General features: G+C 38.2%; 1 protein-coding gene and 1 pseudogene across 1 annotated transcript; one reads left to right on the top strand and one right to left on the bottom strand.

Moving 5' to 3' along the window:
* Positions 1 to 1,013: 1,013 nt before the first annotated feature.
* On the bottom strand, positions 1,014 to 12,087 carry LOC139718335 (3-dehydrosphinganine reductase-like). Its single transcript, XM_071629813.1, has 10 exons — positions 11,618 to 12,087; positions 10,594 to 10,683; positions 7,625 to 7,684; positions 7,166 to 7,231; positions 6,295 to 6,390; positions 5,316 to 5,505; positions 4,218 to 4,303; positions 3,155 to 3,238; positions 2,381 to 2,482; positions 1,014 to 1,253 (listed from the first exon to the last, which is right to left on the bottom strand). Exons 1-10 carry the CDS (start codon positions 11,741 to 11,743, stop codon positions 1,134 to 1,136), a joined length of 1,020 nt encoding a protein of 339 aa, XP_071485914.1. The 5' UTR covers positions 11,744 to 12,087; the 3' UTR covers positions 1,014 to 1,133.
* On the top strand, positions 11,742 to 16,194 carry LOC139718377 (peptide deformylase, mitochondrial-like; annotated as a pseudogene).
* Positions 16,195 to 21,903: the final 5,709 nt, after the last annotated feature.

Below are 21,903 nucleotides of genomic sequence, written 5' to 3'. Positions count from 1 at the left end.
ACAGGAAAACACTGAGCCTGGCAGTTAGAAATCTAAATGAATTAAGAAAATGACCAACAAATATTTGTGAACGCAACAGGTGATGATGACTGTTGTGAAATTCCAATGGACTAAATCTAACGTACAGCACTGAAAAAAAAAAAAAGAAGCTATACAAGAGAGATCGCTACTTTGGTCAAATTAAAGTTTGAACAGAGAATCAACCATAAATTCTTCACTGTGCACCTCACTTACTCCTAGAAAAAGGTTTTGGCTGACAACTTTTGTGACAGCTCGTATAGATACATGAAGACAATTGATTCTCTTGTTGAGATGGCCAAGGGAGCAGGGCTCCCTCTTTGGTCTGACAGACAGATATATGTACTCTCAGAGAATATTTGCATACTGTACATAAATTGTACCCTGTCCTTCACACTCTGCTCTGTTTGAGTGGGATGAATTCAATCCCTCTGAGTTTATACATTCAAATTTCACTTCTACTTTCCATATACAATGGTCAGCCCTTCAACAATCTGTTGTCTTTGAGCAGTGTGAATCAAAGTCCTTAGCATCTATTATCACATTTCACCCCCATATTGTCACCCCAATTTCATCTGAAGACCATGTTGAAGCACTTCTCTGGGCTGCTATAAGAGCAACACAGTGTGCCTAAGAGATTACAAGGCACAGATAAATCTACCAAAACAAAGAGTCAAAATTCTCTGAAAACAATTATGACTGTGTGAAATGGTCCACAGGAAGGCACATGGCATTTGACGAAATCATAACACACACACACACACACACACACACACACACAAAACCACCTTTTTGATTGTTCCGACATCACTTTCACTTCAACACTATTGAGTTAACTAGAGTCAACTTCACACACCACAAAACACATGACACACAGGCCTGTCAAAGAATGACATCACACAATGTATGGACTATCAAGGCTCAATTAGGAGGAGAGCTCTGATTTGCTAACCGCAGTAGCATGGACTTCATTACCTTGGTACACGTATGTCCTTGTTAGTATTGACTGGAATGAAGACTTTACATTGAATCATTGCATCGCCTTCTTTCTCTGTGCTGAATGGAAGTCAGCACACACAGACAAAATCCATGAATAAAGTGAAGATTGAAAGCATTCATTTGTCCTTGGCGTCTTCCAATCTGGCTTCCCGCTGTTCTTTGCATTTTCTGATGATCCTGTCGAAGCTGCCGATGTACAGGTGCGAGATGACTCTGAACAGACCCATAAAGGCGACCTACCAAGGTATCAACCAACACACATATTTCATGAAAAAGATGCAGAACTCACTGGTGATTACAAAAACAAACAAACAAACAAACACACACACACAGCATAACAATAATGATGATGACGAAAAATTTACAATAATCAATTGCTCAAAATGGAGCATTAGCTTGGAAGTCAAATGCAAGTTTGTCTTCACTGGATAAATATTGTCTTCTATCTAACATTCTGAGAAAAAAAACCACAATAAACTCCCCAAAATACTGTAAAACCAGAAATATTCACAGCATGAAATTTTCGCGATTCACCCCTGGTTTTCAATGCATATAGAGTAGACAAGAACTTTTGCATGCATCGTACTTTCATGAATCTTGGCTCTCGCAATATTGGCGAAATTAGTGTGTTACAGCAGGATGTGAATATCATGATTAATATATGGTACCCAAAATGTCAAATATAAGGAAGAGGAAGGAAAGTTGCATATAACCTGCAGTTACAGCTCTTTTGTGAGCATGCCATGCTTGGTGACTACCTAACTTTCACGTCTAATGGTCCCTCACAGCAGTGTACAGAAAGAAATTTGCATGTACTTATTCATCATGAATTATGGGGACAATCAGTGCAGCCTAGGTGAACAAATCGGTCAGTCCATCAGTTTGGGTTAACAAATGGCACGATGTCCATGTAATAGAGGTATCAACTTTTCCATTTCACAATGAAGATCATTTCCAATGTGGTTAAGTTTTGCTGTGTCAATATGAACTTTGCCTCTTACTATAGAGATGCATATTTAAATCAGAAATCTTTCATGGATTTGCTGCACTGCCTGCAAATTAACTTGCTTACCTCCATTACACGGAATTCACATTTATGTAACACTTAACAATAAATTCTCTGGTCTAAAATTGTGATACCCAAGATACTTGAGCAGTAAAACTTGGTGGGATACCATTTTCTTTCTGAAGTCATCACTGGCAGATATTTGCTTGGTTTTAATGAGGCCTGGATTTTGAGTTCGAGTATGTCACAAAAGATGATCCAACCCCATGGACTGACCCAAATACAACCATTCCAAATCTTGCTCCATGGAAGTGTACCACGAAAATGTTACAGTGTCTATCTGAGGGCTGTCCTCACCTGTTGGACTCCAACCATCATGGAAGTGACGGGCGACATTCCGCACGTCAGAATCGAGAGCATGTATCCATCCATACCTACATAGCTGAGGAACACTGCATTCTGTGCAGAAAGTAATTATCAGCAAAACACTGAAATACCTACAAATACCAATTCTGGGTTGCTGTTCTCAACATATTGTATGTCTTGCACTTGCTATATCTTGGACTTGTCTTTTTGATGTGTATTTTTTTTAATACAAGGAGGGACTAAAACAAACTGGCAACACTTTTCCAAGGTTCCTCGGATGGTCTATCCTGGCAAGCTGCTTTGAAGTTGCACTATTCCATCTGAATACATTTCTACACAAATACAGTACAGGGACCTTCTTTACTTTAGATATATAAAATGTTGATCACACATCTGTGCCTTATATAATTATAATCAAAATTTTCTAACTACACAGTTCAGGCTGGTAAGGCCAATCAAAGAGTCATAAGTGCTATCATATCTAAATCTGATTGGACATCTCATTTTGTATTAGAATAATCCCAAAAGAGGTGGACTTACATACAATACACATTGAATTTACATAACATGCACGCACAATCACCTAGTATCTTAAAGTAGAATACACTGACACATCAACACAGCTAACAAGAAAAAAACATATAAATGCATAAAATTTCATGCTCTTGTGAGGAGAAACCAAAGATAGATCATAAATATGACAGCACTGGAAAAGGCAAGTTTAGTGAAACACCGAAGAAGATTGTGTCAGAGAGTAAAACTTACAAGGGAATCTCGGACAATGATTTTTGCCACATCATGTGCTTGATAGAGTCCAGATGTCTCTGAAATCAGTCTGGTTTCTTCAGGCTGTCAAGAGGAAGGACAAACAATAAAATAGACTGGTGTTTTTGGCTTTTTTTTCTCTCTTTCTCTCTTAACTGTGATATTATCATGCTAAAGACATCAAAATATGTCACCAAGTACAAGCACATAAATTTATTTATAGTATATCAGATGTCTTAGAGCTGAGAGGTGGGATGATTAAACACAGAATATTACATCATTCAGGGACACATACTCAACTGCGTCTAAACATAGCATCCTAAGAATCAAATAAGTTGAGGCACTTTACCATCAGCTCCTAAGTCCTAAGACATGATATACTGACTCTATCAACCAAACAAACCATCAGAATTTAACATACTTGGTATACTGCTACAAACTTGCATTTAATTTATAAGATGTATCATTAGTGACTGTGTATTTATGGAAAATGGACACCGAAATTATTTACAGTGGTTGCTCAAAACAATGGTAATTTTAATTCCTGTGTAATCTTCCCTTAAAGAAACAACAAAGATTTAATTTCAGAGACAAACTTAAGATACCAACACTCCATGTCAAAGCTTCCAGAGGTGAATTGAACACTGCTCACCTTTGTCCAGTAAAGCGCAGAAGCTCAAGGATTTCTGCTAACTCTCCCCCCCCCAAAAAAAAAACAAAAAAACAAAAACCAAACAAACAAACAAACAAGGAAAAAATAAAAATAAAAGGAGGCAACAATCTTTTACAAAGAGGAGAGCAGATTGACACATTTCCTGGAAGCTGCAGCTGGTATATTCCCAGGAAGCTGCAGCTGGTATATCCCACTGGACTGCAAATATGGGTTAGCCTATATTAACCTGTTGAGCAGTTGAGGACGGACTGATTTTGCTGCATCACACATTTCCCATAAACACCTGCCCGAGCATACTTGGGACTCATCCTCAACGGGTTAATGTGGCTTGAAAACTTTGGCGAGTGATTTTGTGACAGAGACCATGCTATGTCCACTAATCTCACTCACCTGTGTCTCCATTTCAGCCTGCAGCATGGGTGTGTCAGTGTCTGGAGGGAAGTTGAGGGTCACATAGATGTTGTAGGGCTTGACCTGAAATCAACACGAAGGAAACAACCAGTATTATTTATGAAACCCTGCACAACCACCAAAGGATACATGTTGTTTATTTACATGACAAAATGTTCTACTGAATTGGAGATACAGTGTATGTGTTACACTGATATGAATTAAAGCTGTTCCATTTGCACCAATGCCCAATGCAAGCCTTTCACTAGCAATCTAAGAAATGCTCCTTTTTTTCTTTATTTCACTTTTCCAAACACATCATGGAGTGCACAAGTAAATAAAAACCCATAAAGGATAAAGTCAAATGCCCTTTTACATTTCAGCAGTGATAAGAATAAATGCTATCTAACTGACTAATTGCTCAACTGGATGGTGCATGGAGAATGTGAAAAAGTTTGCTGCATCACAGTAAACATTCTAAAACATATGGGAAATACAGACATACAGTATATTTCTTATCTTGCCCTTTTCTTCTTCTCATTTTTAGTGAAAGCAGCTTTTATTTCTTCTGTATGTTTCAAATGCAAACAATGACACATTGATAACAAACACTGTACCACGGACATAATGGTCGAACAGCTATTGATTACTATTTCTGTGAGAAAACACTGGTAGCGAATGTAACAACATACAGGCCACTCCCTTGGAAACATAGTCCTCTGGACCAGCAGTTTTTCTAAAAAAATTGAAATTCTATTACAGCTGTACAAATAAAGTATATTTAAAGACATTTAGATAATGACTTTTTGGACCTGAATTTTCGATTTCATTGTAACGAAAATTTCACTATAACTGTAGTCATTACAAAGGGAGTGTACTGTTTAAAATGCTTGGTAAGACCATGTATAGTTTGCATATCAATATCAACCATAAGTTGCACACAAGACATTCATGAAGATGTGGTAGAAGCAGGGAGATGTCACAGGTAGGAACAAATGACATCAAAATATCTGTAATCATCTGCAGCATTCAGATCATAATATTAAGGAGAAAAGGCTACAAAAATATGTTAAAAATATCAGCATTCATAGTCCTCCTCCATTTGCAATGCTGCTGCATAACCTCTCAGGGCAAACTTTGAGCCGCTGTAGGATGTGTAACCATAGAGACCAAGCTGCCCCGCCTGGGATGAGATGAAGACGATGCGTCCACACTGCTGCTTCTTCATGTACGGAAGCACCGCTCGCGTCGTGTACACTGAACCTAGATAGTTAACTTCCATATCTTGCTGTAGAGGGAAAAGAAGTCGTGCGACAGTAGTTTTCAGTATAGTATGTCTATGCAGACAAATATCAATCACTTCTTATAGCAGCTATGCAATTACTTCTGGTCATTTCCAGCCAAACCTCGGGTTATTCACTGGCTGTAAATAGGTCCCTTCCTTTTTCTTTAAGCTAAATAAATATGACATAAGACATTCAAACATGTGATTGCTCTTAGCACAGACACACAGAAATACTAAAATATGGTGTTATTGTAATCATAAATAAATTTTCTGAAGTCCATTCTCCACATCAACTTTTTGTAAAGAATCAGGAATTGAACAATTTTCTCACACACAGACCTCATAGAATGTTTATTGTCAAAATGTTTTACAAATCAAAACACTACACATTAAAAAGTCAGGTAAGAGATTTTCAGGACAAGACACACTAACACACACAAAAACTCATATTATACAGATTAACACTGGCCTCAACATTACAATGATACTTCACTGAAAAGTCTAACTTTATCATGTTGTTGGCTTTCTGTTAAAGTGTTGTTACAATTTTACTGACATCCAAGGTGACCATAAGATTTAGTAATCAAATTTCATCATTTGGAAAAACATGATACAAAAAATTTCTCTGAGTGTTATTAATTTGCTGAATAGTGTTCAGTTAATTGGAAACTTTCTGAGACTGATACCTTGTTTGATCACGGTCTTTATTTTCTTGATAACTTGGATCTCTCAGTGGACAGTGCAAGATATTGCATATAACTCTCATTATTTTTATTGATAAATTAAAGATACCTTGAATTCTGATACATCCAAGTCTTCGAATGCTAAAGCACTTGATTTTCCTGCACTGTTGATCAACATGTCACAGGGCCCAATCACTTCCACCGACTGAAAAATGTAAACACAAGCAAACTGGCACTGTCATGATTGAGTAATTGCATTGTACTTGCATTATTGAGCTTATGGAAAGACTTGATGTGAAAATCTATCTGGTTTCCACACCATGACATATGCTGACAGCCATTATGGGAAATCTACATTGACAAATTTTTTTTAAAAAAAATCATGTGAGACATCTGCCTCGGCAGAAATGCAACAGATACCCCCACACAGAGAAATGCACCAACAGTGTAAGAATGAAAAAAAAAAAAAATTAAGGGGTTTTGCATGTAAGATTGTTATTACATTATGGATTCACTGCATCAAAAATATGATAATATTTACCAAGGACCCATCAAGATCCGCTTACATTCTCAATATCACCATTAGCACTGTTTATTTACTCTTTTGAACAGCCTTCAAGTGGATTGTCATGATTATAGGCTGGTCAACTGGCATACCGGATTTCAAGTACTACTCCTACACATGCCATACACTTCTAAGTAAAGTTGGTCCTGACAATTATAGAAAGCTCAATCAAGGCAAACTTACACTGCAATGATAAAAAATGAATGCACACTGGATTCCAAATACTGAAATGTATTCAACTAGGAGTAGCTCGACTGAATGATTAGTTAGTAAAGTATGAAAAAAAAAAACCACATGTACCTCTGTAAATACGAATACTTGAGTAAATCAGCCTATTCGCAAAGATAAAGTGAACAAATTTTTGGTCCAATTTGGTCGTGTTTATCATCAAAACCTCCAGCAGTTTGCATCATACCTTTTGTATGGCTTGTTCCACAGATCCATAGTCCTTTGCTACATCCACTGATATGCACAGAATTTTCTGGAGGCAAATTCACACAACAAATTAATGTTCAAATCGTACTATTTATGCCATTAAACAGATGTTGTCTGTAAAATATATACATGTTTAATGCTGAATATAGCACAAACATTTTGAGATGTTATACAATGCTAGAGCCCTTTTAATTTCTGGCACATTCAGTTCAAAACAACCTAGACTGTCCCTAGCTGCATACAGAGCCCAAGAATAGGCAATAAAAATCTAAACCATGGACACATGTTATACACCACTACATCACTGAATAAATAAGAGAAATATCTGAGGTTTTTAATCGTATTTATACAATGTAGAGGCTGACAACACCATACAGCACCCACATCACTGCTCACCTGTCTTCAGATAATCACAGAAGTCATCTTAACAATGACCTACCTGGTACCCTTTGTCAATGATGTACTTCTCCAAATCTTGTTTGGCTTGCTTCAATTTCTCCTATAAAAAGAAAGAAAAAAAGAAAATGCAAACAAACAGACAAACAATGTTGTAAATGTACAAGCAAGAAGCCCCTGAAATAAACAGCCATTAACCTTTTTTTCTTAAATTGTATGAAGATGTTTTCTTGGAATAATCATGAAAATGTTAAGTCTGCCATGGCTTTGCAATACCATGCACCACCCATGAGATGCTTGCATGTAAAACAAGGCAAGTGCCAAAATGTGTCTCACCCATTCGCATAGAAGAAATTAATGTTTTGCTAAATCCCGCAAGTTCATTGACCCCGCCTATGACCTTTGACCTTGTGGTGACCTTCAACTCCCCAAGGGACATCTACCACCCAAGTTTGGTAACAAACGGACTTATACATCAAAAGTTATGAGCCATAATCGAAACGTGCTGTAAAAACTTAACATTGGGCCCTAAAAGTTCGTTGACCCCATCTGTGACGACGGACAGACGACATACGAACGACGGACGGACAGACGCCGGAGGTGATCCCTTAGTCTCTCTGTACCTCCGGTGGGCTCGACAATAATTCTTATAATCTTCTTCCGAAAAAAGAGAGAGGGAGATGTGTGCATTGTATGTAATGTGTAATCTTCATGCACACTTTAATACTATTCTGCACATTGAGTTAAAGAGTAAGCATGGTTTGTGATCATTAAATGAGTTCTACCATACATGTGTTACATATTGGGTTGTTTTTATTTTCTTTTTAACCCGTTGAGGACGAGTCCCGAGTATACTCGGGCAGGTGTCTATGGGAAATGCGTGTTGTAGCAAAATCCAACCGTCCTCAACGGGTTAATGATTCATTATATTAAGTGCTGTATTTGGAACTAAGGGGGCTACAATAAAGCGACAATGCTAATGCCAATGCCAATAAGCAGATTGTGCAAGAAATTAACTGCTGCAATGCATTACCCTCTACGAGAAGAAACCATGCAGAGCTACCAAGTCTCACGCATTCTGCGTGAGACTCAAGCATTTAGGGTCTGTCTCACGATCTCACGCATGGCACCCATTTTTCTCACGCATCTGGTGAAGTCTGCAATTTGGGCCAAAAATAAGGAGCATAGCTCAAAGGATAAAAGTGATAGTTGCAATTGAAGGTATATTTCCCTTTTGCCTTTCAAAATCAGTAAAAAATAGTCACTTAAGTATGCACCAGATCGCATCATTCAGAGCTAATAATTTAAAAAAGCTCCCTACCATGGGAGGGGGACACCCATCTCGTTCGCGTTCGCGTGCGCATGCGCGCGAGCGCCGAGACGCCGAGTTATAAAAATCTCACTCATAAAAGTATTTTGAACTTGGCATCTCTGACCATGATGTTTTGATCTTACTTCTTAGCATATATTTTAATTTGTTTGAATTTCACAATATCAACTTACGATCTTTACAATGTATAATTTGCCATGAGAATTGGGGAGATTTTTGTCAGTCTCACAGAATCACAATTCATGCGTGGTTTCAGACTACCAATCTGGGAAATTCGTATTTTTAGTCTTGTAGATAGGAAAATTGTAGCTCCTAAGTGTTTTTAGAATACAGCCCCAGTACAGTACAGCCCCTGTATTCCTGCTAAGATTTGACCATTTGCTGGCCTCCTTGTTAAATATGTTGACAAATCCAGGAAATCCCAGTCTATTGTGAATCAGTTTCAACTTGTTCATAGGCTGGTGTTTTCTTTTTGTTTGTTTCTGTTTTCAAACAGAATGACAACACACTCACTAGGCTGACCCTGGGGAAATGGTAGAGTTCCCCTTCCTCCATCAACTAAATTGATTTAATATCATGCCAAGACAGCTCAGCAAAATAAAATACACAAACAAAGTTTCACAAAGAATGCATAATACTGATGTCACAAAAGCAAGTTCTTGTTGGAAAGCATTACAGTTCTTTCTTTCAGAGTAAAGTCTAGAGGGTTAACTTGTTACTTGGTATTGTGAGATAACATCTACTGATTCGCAAATAATAAGGCACTGTATTGTAGATTGGTTACAGTGTGACAGTGAACACATCAACCAAATTCTATAGACCAGGTTCATGTGGTCCTTGAGCACTGGTCAAAGCTCATCTTTGGTATTTTTGAGTGACAGATAATTTCCCCACTTTGCCTTTTGAGAGTTGGCTTTGGTTGTGAATTAACTCTTTATGTGCTGTGTTCCCACACCCGACTCAGTCGACAGCGTGCCAACTTTGCATATTCTGCTAAAATGCACAAACCCGCCCAAACCGATTCATAAATCGCCAAATGCCACAGTACAACGAAAGTGTTTCTCGTGAATCCGTTCCCCTCACATGTAGCTTGCAGTTTATGTGGCGATTGACCAGCAAGCAGTGCTCCCTACTGGATTTGCATGTAAATCCTAAGTTTCTGTTACTCTTGTTGAGTGCAAAAGTCACGCATTTACAGTAATTAGCTACAGGTGATTTGAAAGTAAAGCAATGACACATTTGTCATACAATTTACATCAAAGCAAGTGTTGGCATATTCCTACAACTTTGCACACTGCATATCCAGCTTTTAACAGAAAGATATGAAAAATACATAGATTTGAAAAACAGAATGTCTTCTTAGAGCATAACTGCATTGGTGTCTCAGAATAATGTGGCACACAGGGGGTGTACACCATGGCACATAAAAGAGTTAAGATGCTGCTGCCACTGAAAAGTAAAGGCACCAAAAGAAACCCATTGACTATGGGAATTAAGGTGTCTTGTGAAAAGTCTATCTGATTGACAATTCAGTGTCTTTTGCACGAACATGTCTTAACCAGTTGAGGACGGGCTGATTTTGCTACAACATGCATTTCCTATAGACACTTGCCCGAGTATACTCGGGACTCCACCTCAATGGGTTTTAAACATGTTGTTCAAAATAGACAGGACCAGCAAACCTGATTTCTTGCCAGCAGCGTCACACTAGCTCCTTGTCTCAACACCTCTGCCGCCACAGCCTTCCCTATGCCACTTGATCCCCCAGTAATCTGCAAAAAAAAAAAAAAAAGGGACAAAGCAGAAAGAAAGTAGCAAACACATGAGCATGATAGGCTGATGGCAACACACATGTATTGTAGCCAATGACTATCAACTCCATGCATAGCAAATCAATATTCTTTATAATGTAAACATTTCAGCAGCTGAACACCTCACTAAAAAAACAAAACAAAAAAGGACTAAAGTTGAATTGACAGTAAACTTAAACTTCATAGTAACTTAAAAATTTTTCAAATGACAGATTTCTCCTGAAACAAGGTAGTACTTAATAGATCTACAGTTCTAGATGCATGACAAAGCTCCCTAAACCTTGCCACACTTGCAAACTATTTACGTAAAGATGGAGATGTGGCACTTCAAGGTAAATTCAAGGCAATCACGCAACCTCAAGTCTCAACAAAGGCAATGTTTGGTCTTTGTTTCCAAATCTATGTCACAGTCATTCTATCAAGTTTGCCCCTTAAATTTACCAAGACACGTCAGCCAAAGCCAACTCTATTCTCCTTCTTGGGTACACTTAATGCCTGGTACTGTCCAACAGATAATATTTCTCTTTGTGGGAAGTGGTCAGAGAAGGGTCATTTAACTAAATACCGAGTAATCTGGAAAGATACTTTGAGTTTGATATTGTGTTGTCAAAGAAAACCTGTCAGGCCACATGATATTTGACATGCGACGTCATCACAAAAGTTGCACATCTGTCTGCAGTGCTGTTTTGAGTACCACGTATGCATCATTGTTGTGATGTATACCCCATGACAAGGATAATAAGGTCAATGATTACTTGGTATGTTTTACTGTGAGTGTGATTAGCACTGTCATGACAAGAAACTGTACTGTAGTAGATTAGTGTGAATTCGAAACAATCTTACTAATAGTAAATACTTAGCAAAAGCAGCAAGAAACATATCAACCATTCCCTACCACAACATGGGCCTTTTTCAGTTTCAGCCTTCGAGGCGTAATGAGAGGGGAGACGATGTAGATTATGAAGATGAACCCCACAACAAGGGAAATGCTAATGATGAGAAAGAGGGAAGCCTCCATCATGCTACATCGGTGGGTGTGGGCGGGTGGTTGTCTCTTGGCGGCGCGGTGTGTGGCTGCGGTTAGTGATCCCTGCAGTCGCACGTTTTTATCGGTAACCAGGCTGCAGAACGTGCTCCGTTCCTCAGTAAGCACCTGTGACGTTACTACCAGAGAGTGAGTAGTTTCTAACAGTTGTTACTGTCCTTGCGTGAGGAAAAATCCTGCCACTTTACTGTGTCTTTTGCAGAGGATCGAAAATATTTTGGCTAGGCACCGGTGATAACAAAACGAGGATCACCTGCAGACGCTTACAAGCAAACTAATTTTCCCTAACCAACACCACCACTGCCTGATGATGTCGTAGGTACAGGCCGAGCCACCCAAATATCTGTTCTGTATATTTGTGTAAACACTCCCACCACCGTAAACCACACCTGCATGCACCTGTAAACTGTAAAGACACAAATCACATTACGATACAATACGATACACAGCCACCTCGCCTCGCGTGCGTGTAAGAGCGATCGTGACGCAGAAGATACCCGTGCCAATTTGAGATACGGTTATAATCTAGCGAGTAACGTATCCTATCAAACGAAAAAATAAGTCTTGGCATAGCAGACTGAAGATGCGTTTATGGGCATAAAAAATGAAAGAAAAGAATGCAATCAGTTTTACAAGAAAATCATGTTTCTTTTTGGTCTATAGTGCCTCAAGAGCTCAATTTGTCATGTCGATTCTTGCCCTCGTAATCAGTAAATCGGACAGTTACATCCTTACGTTTGATCCACAGCGCGGAGACCTGCAGGGGATTCCCCTTTATAGTGGTGATCTTGGGATGGGGCGCAAATTTTGTGGTTCACGTACAGGCGTACAGCTCTCCCATCTCTTGAACCGCACTGGCAAGCGTGTTGCGTGCGACACTACAGGGTAACTGCGTTCAGTCAACTCCGGCCAAGTTGTCCCATCGGAGTCGAATGACTTAAGCGGAAATCAGTGATTTATACACTCTCTGTTCGTGTGAGTAATGCATGTGAATCAGTACCTTGTAGGTTAAATGTTCACCGCAACGTCAGCAGTAAGCCGCAGTTACTCACATATAAAGCTAGTGTGAGCAGCCAGACAGGGCAGAGCGGTGGAAATTGACAGTGTCGGCCTGCTTTGATGAGGGTCGGGCAGGCACTCTTTAGTTGACGTTGCTCTATCTATAGCCCTTGCACTTTAGCTCAGCATATTGTAGATTATGAGGCAAAATACTACGTACAATGACTCCTGGGTAATCATTTCAAGGCTCATTAGATATAGGTCTACATTCATGTAGGAGTAACCCAGACTGTGTCACAATTTGTTTAATCATGGCTTGCAGTATTTCACAAGTCCCATCTGAAATTCTCTGTGATGATAGCGTGGTAAGTGATGAAACCTTCTATCATCCTTAATAAAAAGATAATTGAATGCAGTACCGGTACAGTATATAGATTATATGCATGAAGTGAAAAAGGATGCAGTCAGGTTGTCAGTGGTAGAGTTCATATGATGATGATGTGCTATTTAAACTTCAAATATGACAGTAATGTCAACTATTGCTCAGTGGTGTAGAGTGGAATGCCCTGTTCTCGTGTTAGTTTTTAGATATGAAAATGCATCATTTCATCCAGTGGCTTGTATCATCTGCCATCACCCTGGTACTGTTTTTTTTTTTTTTTTTTTTCTTATACACACAGACATTGGGCATAAAGACATCAATCCTTATCTGGCCAGATGTTACGACAAAGCATCATCACCGTTCTTTGTAGGTCAGCATCCTTGGACCTTTCAACCAGACATTTCTGTGGAAGTCCAGTACAGCACATACATCAGCAGGGTCATCGTCAGAGAGCCATTCTACCAAACAGGTTTTCGCCTTCTGCGCAAGTACCTCTGGAGAGTCACAATGGCCGTACCCTCCGTACAATCATGTGACACAGGTTGGCGATCCAGTCTTGCGAGGAAAGAGCGCCCCCGTGGACCAAGAGGAGATCAAAACAAAGCCTTTCCAAGACCTGGTGCAAAGAATGGTGGACGTAATGAGAAAGACAGGTGGTGTGGGCCTGGCCGGTCCACAGATTGGTGTCGCCAAGCAGGTGTTTGTCATGGAGTTCACCGAGAAACACTTCAAGGGCTTCCCAGAGGACATCCAGAAAGCCAGGGAGGATGGCCGTGGTGCCCTTGAAAGTGTTTGTGAATCCTCAACTGAAAGTTACATCTGACAAACAAATTGTTCTTCCTGAGGGATGCCTGAGTTTGACAGGATTCACAGCAGCTACACCCCGTGCCCATGAAGTGGAAGTCACAGGTGATGAAAGGAGAGGGATCTTTTGGCACTATTGCAGCACATTATACTTAGATTTAACTAACATTATTTGAGAAGTTCATGGCCAGCGCCACATTTTTAAAAGGGAGGGGGGGCATTTTATATTTCTGGTTTCATCAGCTATGTTTCATCAGCTAACAAGAAATAAAAAAAATCGGCCTCGGTGCAACTTCTGCTGCAACTTCAGCGTTTCATCAGCTAACAAGCAAAAAAAAAAGGGGTCTTCAGCGCAACCTGTTCTAGTGCCACTTCCAGGGTAAAAAATGTGGGGGGGGCCCAAAAGTGGTTACACCGTCGCCCCCCCCCCCCCCCCCACCTGTAACTTATCCATGCATGAGTAATATCCTTAATTAGAGTAAAATATTAATAACTCATGTGTTGCCATGGTTTGCAACCACTTGTGTGGATTTTCCATCTACACTGTACAACCTTTCTTGTCTTATGTTCACTTCCTCATAGGGCTGATGATATCTTAGCTCAGGCAACTCCCGTAATAAGGAAGACCTCAGGACTGGCAGTTTTCTTTCATTATATTGAAATTTTGTTATATAGCTAAACAATGGAGTATATAAAGTTATATAATTTGGGGACCTGAATATTTACTTTGTTGTAATGAGAGTTTTATTATGTTCATTATAATGGGAGTGCACTGTAGTCTGAATAACAAGCCAGTTCGGAGGTCATAAATGTACATGAATAGAAAAAAGTCATTTGTACTGACAGGCATGGTTGTTTTTGATTTCACTAAGATCCAAAGCCTCTGCGATATATGATTACATGTATTAATGTAATCCTTATTTACGGTGCTTACCAGCATACTGTTAAGACGTAAAGGTATTCACTCTAAACAAAAGAAGCAATATATGAAAGGATATTGATCAGTGCTTGTCATTAAGATTATCTATTCATCAATTTCTTGTGTAACATTTCTTCTGTGCAGATGAACTGATATCTTATTTTAAACAACTGTGAAATAAAGAACAAAACTTCACCTTCAGCAGATATGGAAGTTGATGGAAACAAAATCAATGTATTGAGATTTAAAAAATGATAATTCCAGAACACTATCTATTGTCACTTTTTGCTGACAATTAATGAAGTTCTGAAAGAGAGTTCTGGTAGTTGTCATTAAAAGATCATATTTGGATTTAGAGCTATTTGATTAAATTCTTCTGAGTAAGAATAGTATTTCTAAATGTAAGGCAGATATTTTCTCTTGTCTTTGAATAGGCAATGAGTGAAGTAACATCAGTTGAACTTATGAAAGATGATTTTTATCTTTATCAAAAATTCCACTGTCAATTATTGTATGATCACCATGAGAGGTTTTTTTTTTTTTTTTTTTTTTTTTTTAATCGAGATATGGGCAAAACAACTATTTCTGTAATGTACAAAGTTTCACTCACCCAAAACATCAAGACAATTATTCTACCAAAGGTATCAGTTGGGAACAGGAAAGCAGACTTTTGTTTTATAGACAGCAAGAGATTGACTTATTACATGTATGTTCTTTTGATGCATCTATCTCAACAGTGACCTGAAGTTTTCACATAACAGTCAGTAATATTCTGTTTCACCATGCGGTAGTTTGTGCGGGTTTACACAATGAGACGAGTCTTATGATCAATGTATTGATGACTGACTATGACGAGAATTTTCATTATGTTAATATTGACCATCTATTTCTAAGTCATCATCATCCATTCTTTGTTGGTCTTTACTGTTATCTAACACAGGTCTTGACGAGAAAGCCCAGCCAGTCACTTGGCGTGTGAGCGGTTACCCAGCAAGGATACTCCAACACGAGTATGATCACTTGCAAGGAACACTCTACATAGATCATATGGACACACGGACCTTCACTGATCTTCAGTGGCCAAAATGGAATGAAAAATGAAGTACGGCTGCCAGGGTATGCTGAGCCCATAACCAGCAATTTCCACTTCTCGTGACTCCAGAACCATGATGCGACATGCCGCACTATGTCCTGTGAGCATAAAAGCTTGCCGCAACCGCTACTGCTGCTGCTCTATAAAGCGTCATGAACCATACAAAAATTTCCTTCAGTTTTCACATATTGCAATGAACTTTTTAAAGAGTTCATATTCTTTTTGTCTCTCCCTTCTATAGATAATTTCCATGAACTGTACAGGGATATTTTTTTCCTTCATTTGTTTAAGCTATACAAGTATATCTCTCATTGATCATACAGAATTCAGAATTTGCTCATCCTACACGGGACAGTGCAACCGTAATTTGATATGTTATGTGTTATCTGAAAGATATTAGAAGTTGTAAAATGTGGGGAAAAGTGAGTACAGGTTATAATTAGTTGCAATTTCACACCCATAGAATTAGCCATTTGAATCCAAGTAAGTTACAGGTGTGAGTTCTCACAGAGAATAATGACACCAAAGATGCTTGTTTAAACAATCCCTAAGCTATACATGTAAGCATTAAATGTTAGCTTCGTATGTTTTATTTTGTATCATCTTCTTTAGAAGGGAGTTTCAGCCTATGTGTTAATATGTGATGGGTAATCAAGGTATGCTGGAAATCCAAGTGATGGTTAATGCATGGTACTGACTTTTTTTCTGTGTAGACAAGCAAATCTGAATTTAGGGCCACCACAGTTCATAGGCCACTGTTGCTCCTGTACAGGATTTATTTGTAAGAATTCCATGGTGCTTAAAGTACAGTGCATTCCTGTCATAAGGAAGTCCTTGGGACCGGTGGTTTTCTTTCCCTATATGTATGTAAATTTCATGAAAGCCAATCAGTGAAATATACAAAGATAATTTATGTAGATGATAATTTTGAGACCTGAAATTTTACTTTGTTGTAACAAGAATTTTGTTATAACTGTGTTTATTATGACAGGAGTATACTGTGCTAGGAGTTATATTGAGCCACCATTATACATAATTATTTTTTAAGAATTGTATGATATTCAAGCAACTCTAAAATTTCAGGGAGTTGCTATTATCAAATGCAATATTTACTTTGATCATGGTATGGCGTTAAATACACTCAAACCTGTACAGGGTACCCACTATACACAATGAGGATTGCATGGTGTTCAAGAAGCTCAAAGTTGTATTACTGCAGTTTGGGCCATTGTGTCACTGCAGTATTTTACAACAATATAATGCTGCAAGTATATGGGTAGAAACATAATTTGGGGATTATGGAAGGCTTTTCATGTAAGAAAAACCAAATGAAAGTGTGTAGCAGTGTGAGGGAGCAGGTATGTGTACAAATTTTGAGCAAAAATCTCTTTCAATTGGAACAGGTTGAAACTTTTATCTGAGATGCAGAAAAGGCAAATTGGCATTTGTATGTATCACTTGACCAATTAAATGGTATACAGTTAATATTAAATAAAAAAGGAGTCTGCTACGAGGTACTAACAGGTCAGGGATATGGGTATATGAGACTAAGAAGGTTGTTTTCATTTGTAAAATGAAAGCCATGTTATGTCATGAACTGAATTGTGATGATTTTGGTTTAGATCAAATTTAACAAGACAAATTTTTTCCATCCAGCATTGATATGTTTTTAATCATGTATCTTTTTTAAGAAATTGTAAAAGAAATAGCAAGTATTACAATTGTATTCTTCTTTGGCATTAAAAAGTATTTCCATTATGGGTTTCACACTAAAGTATTTACAAGATGGAGTGCAAGAATACTATTTAACATATCGTCGCTGGGGTGACAAGACCTCGTATCTCAAAAATGTCAAATGTTCAGGAGAGCAAAAAAACATGGCGGCCAAAGCACTGTAGTGAATGGGAAAGCCTTTCCTTTGACATGTCATGGTGGCTTCATTTTTGGAGTAAGACAGTTGAGATTTGGCCAAGACATCACTTGACCCATTATTTGACCATTAAGCCAAAAAAAAAAAAAAAATGACATTTTTGAGGTACGAGGTCTTGTCACCCCAGCGACGATATAATCATTTCAGTAAATATTGTGTAATGATGAAAAAGGGAACATATATATAATTGAAATTTAATGTCAACTGTGTCAGTTAGTAGGGAGAATGTCTTGTAGGTCTGGTAGATTCAATGTCACTATGTACTACATTATACTGCTTTTTGAAGAGCAGTATTGGTAATCTTGTTCAATGATTCATTCAATTCTAATGGGGCATGCATTTACATGACTGTATACTAAAGTGAAAATGGCAGCAAAGGCAAGAATATTGTGGCTGATGCATGCACTGTGCTTTAGCCTGCATGATATACAAAGGTTACTGAATTACTATACTTTTGAGCTGAAATTGTGGCAAAGTTATGCTGAATAGGATGTCAGATAATGCATGTGGCATAAAATGTTGAGATTTGCTTTAAATTGCATGAATGAATTGCATGTATGGGGCATACACCCATTTGAATTTATAGCAGTTTGTCAGCATAGCAAAATGCATTCAACACTTGGACAGTAATGTCACATTAATAGAAAATGAGCAAATTAATGTGAAACCACATTATTAGCTTTTTAACAATGTCCTCATTCAATGATACATGTACTATGTTTGTACAATGCAGTGTGTTGTGTGCCCGAGTGTGTGTCATACAGTGTAAAATATATGTGTGTGTGTGTGTGTGTGTCTGTGTGTCTGTCTGTCTGTCTGTGTCTGTGTCTGTGTCTGTGTCTGTGTCTGTGTCTGTGTCTGTGTCTGTGTCTGTGTCTGTGTCTGTGTCTGTGTCTGTGTCTGTGTGTGTTTGTGTGCATGTGTGTACATGTGTGTGTTTTTATATGTGAGATTATGTTGGTTTCTTTGATCATGGAACACTGGTAAAGATTTTTTTTTCCAGCATAACTATACAGGGGTAGCAGTCAGGAGTAGTGAGGAGCCAGAGTAATTTTGATGCCTTTGGATCATCATCTAATCACAGATGCAATTCAGGTGACCATGGTGACAGGCAACAACTAGAAAGACTTGACAAAGTAACAGTTTCAAATCTGATCAAAATTATGATCAAATTGGACACAGATCTAGAGTATTCAACTTGTTTGATGTGTGATTATTAAACAGACACTTTTTGCATTCTGGTCTGAGAAGCTACACCAACTTTGGGCAGAAATCAGACTTACACAGAGGTAATGTTGGTACACTGTATATTTTTGTTGTAGTTTGCAATTCTCTTATTTTCAAATCTTCTTGCTGAAGACTAATATAAACAATGGTTGAGAGCTGGATCTTCCAAACTTTAGATGGGTTTTCATGTGTAAACAAAACACACTTATTATACATTAGTGGAATAAGCAATCATATATACCATATACACCTGAAAACAAACTTCTTCTTTTTTAATAATATTTATCAAATAATATTTATTCATTTCTAATCAATTAATACAAAATACATCAATTCTCTTTGGTATTACTGTACAAACATATGTCATAAGGGAACAATTCTGTTAAAGATAACTGAAATAACTATACATTTTCAGGTTTCAATATGACAGATAAAATGGCAATAGTACAGCAATGACCATAGGAAAAAAATGTAAGTATATTACATGTATATCTTAATAAAACCCACCCTTCTAATTAACACACACACACACACGCAAGTTCATTGTGTGAATATTAAAGATCAGTATCGTGTATGATATTCAATGGACGAGGAGGTTCCACGCTGTTTTGAAATCATACTTTTGCTTTGCTCTCTTAAAAAAAAAAGAAGTACAATCGGTATTAGGTTTGCTTCTTTAGCTACGTGACAAAACAGGACCCATTGTGCCTGTATATGTGTATTGGTAGATGTATTTCGCAAGGACAGTGACACAGCTGGGATAATGATAGACAAGAGTTAGTCATTATTTTTATGTCGGGCAGTGCCAACATAAAGAGGTAATGTTGTTCCAGGGAGATGGTGTCACCTCCCTGGTTGTTCACTACGAGGGCCCAGTGAAGCACGGTTCAAAATACATTTTAGGGGGATGATCTCAAATTGGAGGATATGCATGAGCTAAAAAGAAATAGGAAAAGAATCAGGAAAAGCAATTAGAAAATGATATAATTGAGTTGGAAAAATATCAATAGCACAAGGTAGATATATCATTCTTTAGAAGGGCATGTTTTGCAAAATGGGCGAAAGTGAATGGCATTCTTGTTTGTCTAAATTTCTGAATTGGATTGAATTCATTGAAAAGTCTTCAAAAAATTCTCACCCCTATCTGTAACTTAGAATAGGCAACGCTGTAGATAAATATTACGACATTGATTGGTAGAAATGGTAAAGTATTAGATGGCGGGAGAGAGCATATGAAAGTTATATGGGCTTATACATCGCAGAATATATTTCTACCGTTCAAACTTTGTCTAGATACGATCAACACGATTGACAAGATTGGAGTCAAATTTTAAAAAAAAAAATCTAGAACCCGTGCACGATTGCTCACGGTTTCACCACGATAGTGGGGACAGTTGGAATTATTACTATGTTAGAGTAAAACTCCTCTTACCTTGTTGTTTCTTTACTATTATAAGTTTCAGAGGCCTAGGCCTATATCAGTCAAATTTTCTGAACTCATAATAATTGTTTCTTGAACTTCATGGCAACAAACCTCATATGACGGACGGTTCCGGTTAGTTTTTTTTCCTCAAAATGCAATCTGTGAAAAGGCTCCCTCTGATTTTGTGCACGTAAAATGAATCATTATGGTCGGAGGATGTTATGCTCACCATGACACGGCATGGTGTGATTTCACTCTCAATGTTTAATGTACTGTCTAGTCTATTCATCAGGAATGTAAGCCTGGGCTGCAACTGCTACCTGACTTGTCACTGTGCCACTTGAGAAGAGAAGCACTGCCAAGTTGTTTTGCGACATTAAGATTTGGACAGGATGTTTCCATTTCTGGCTGATCATTACCAAGGGATCGCCCTCACCAACCCGGTTTTGAAGATATCTGCTGGCTCATTTTCTGTCGTTTGTTGCAGTATTCTTTTGTGTTTTTGTAAAGTTCAGTCCTTACACATGTGTTTCTTGTCTTAGTTTTCATCTTATAGACCATTCCTTTAAATTTACACCAGACATTGTCCTCGAGAAGATTTATTGGAAAGTTGTTTAATTAGAGGATATGGTACAAATGTTTTCCTTTAAAGTGTATTTGACATGTCGCCTTGAGAAATGTAAATAGCTTTTGGCTTCATGAAAATTTGTATATCTGTCTTTGAAAAGGTGGGAGTGCTTATATTGGCATCAGTCTTTTGTATTGATCGAAAGAAAAAAACACACACCAGTGTGAACGCCGCTCGTGGTGATCGACAATTTTTTTTTTTTTTTTTTTTTTTTTTTTTTATACGGCCAAGGGCCGGGAGAACGGGGCGGGGAGTGGTGGGGGGGGGGGGGGGTGGCGAGGGGGCTCGCCCCTACTCCCAATCTTTAGACCCCGGAAGTGTCACCCGAAATGTCTTCGTCCATTATGAGCAACAATGATATAAAATGATATTCTAGTCAGATGTAATGCAGTGGCGGATCCAGGGGGAGTGCATCAGCCCCCCCCCCCCCATTTTTTGTTAAATAAAAGAAATGAATTTAATTTTGTAAAGGCGTCCCCCACCCGCCCTCCTCCTTTAAGGAATTCTTGGATCCGCTCCTGTAATGACACTGCTTGAAATTGAAAGATCTTAGTAGGCCCTTGTACATAATCCAATAAAAGGAAGAAGAAGTATAGTAGTGAATGTATAACAAATTTGCCGGAAAAACTCTGTGGATCGCTTGCTTTTTTTTCAAGTGTCAAAGAATATTTTGTTCTTTTTAATTCCCTTAAAAATCAGTTGTCTGAAAGAAAAAAAAACATGAAGTGTTG

The sequence above is a fragment of the Diadema antillarum genome, unplaced genomic scaffold (assembly GCF_040938485.1).
Source record: "Diadema antillarum isolate AM-2024a unplaced genomic scaffold, OU_Dant_1.0 scf00000093, whole genome shotgun sequence".
In the NCBI taxonomy this organism is placed as follows: Eukaryota; Metazoa; Echinodermata; class Echinoidea; order Diadematoida; family Diadematidae; genus Diadema; species Diadema antillarum.
Note: the sequence above shows the minus strand (reverse complement) of the source record. Positions and strands in the feature narration are given on the sequence as shown.

Coding starts and splice junctions, on each gene's coding strand:
- LOC139718335 (XM_071629813.1), bottom strand. CDS start 11,743: ATGATGGAGGCTTCCCTCTTTCTCATCATTAGCATTTCCCTTGTTGTG. Junction 6,391..7,165: donor TGGAACAAGCCATACAAAAG/GTATGATGCAAA, acceptor TACATTTTTCAG/TCGGTGGAAGTGATTGGGCC. Junction 3,239..4,217: donor AGGCTGAAATGGAGACACAG/GTGAGTGAGATT, acceptor TCCTCTTGACAG/CCTGAAGAAACCAGACTGAT.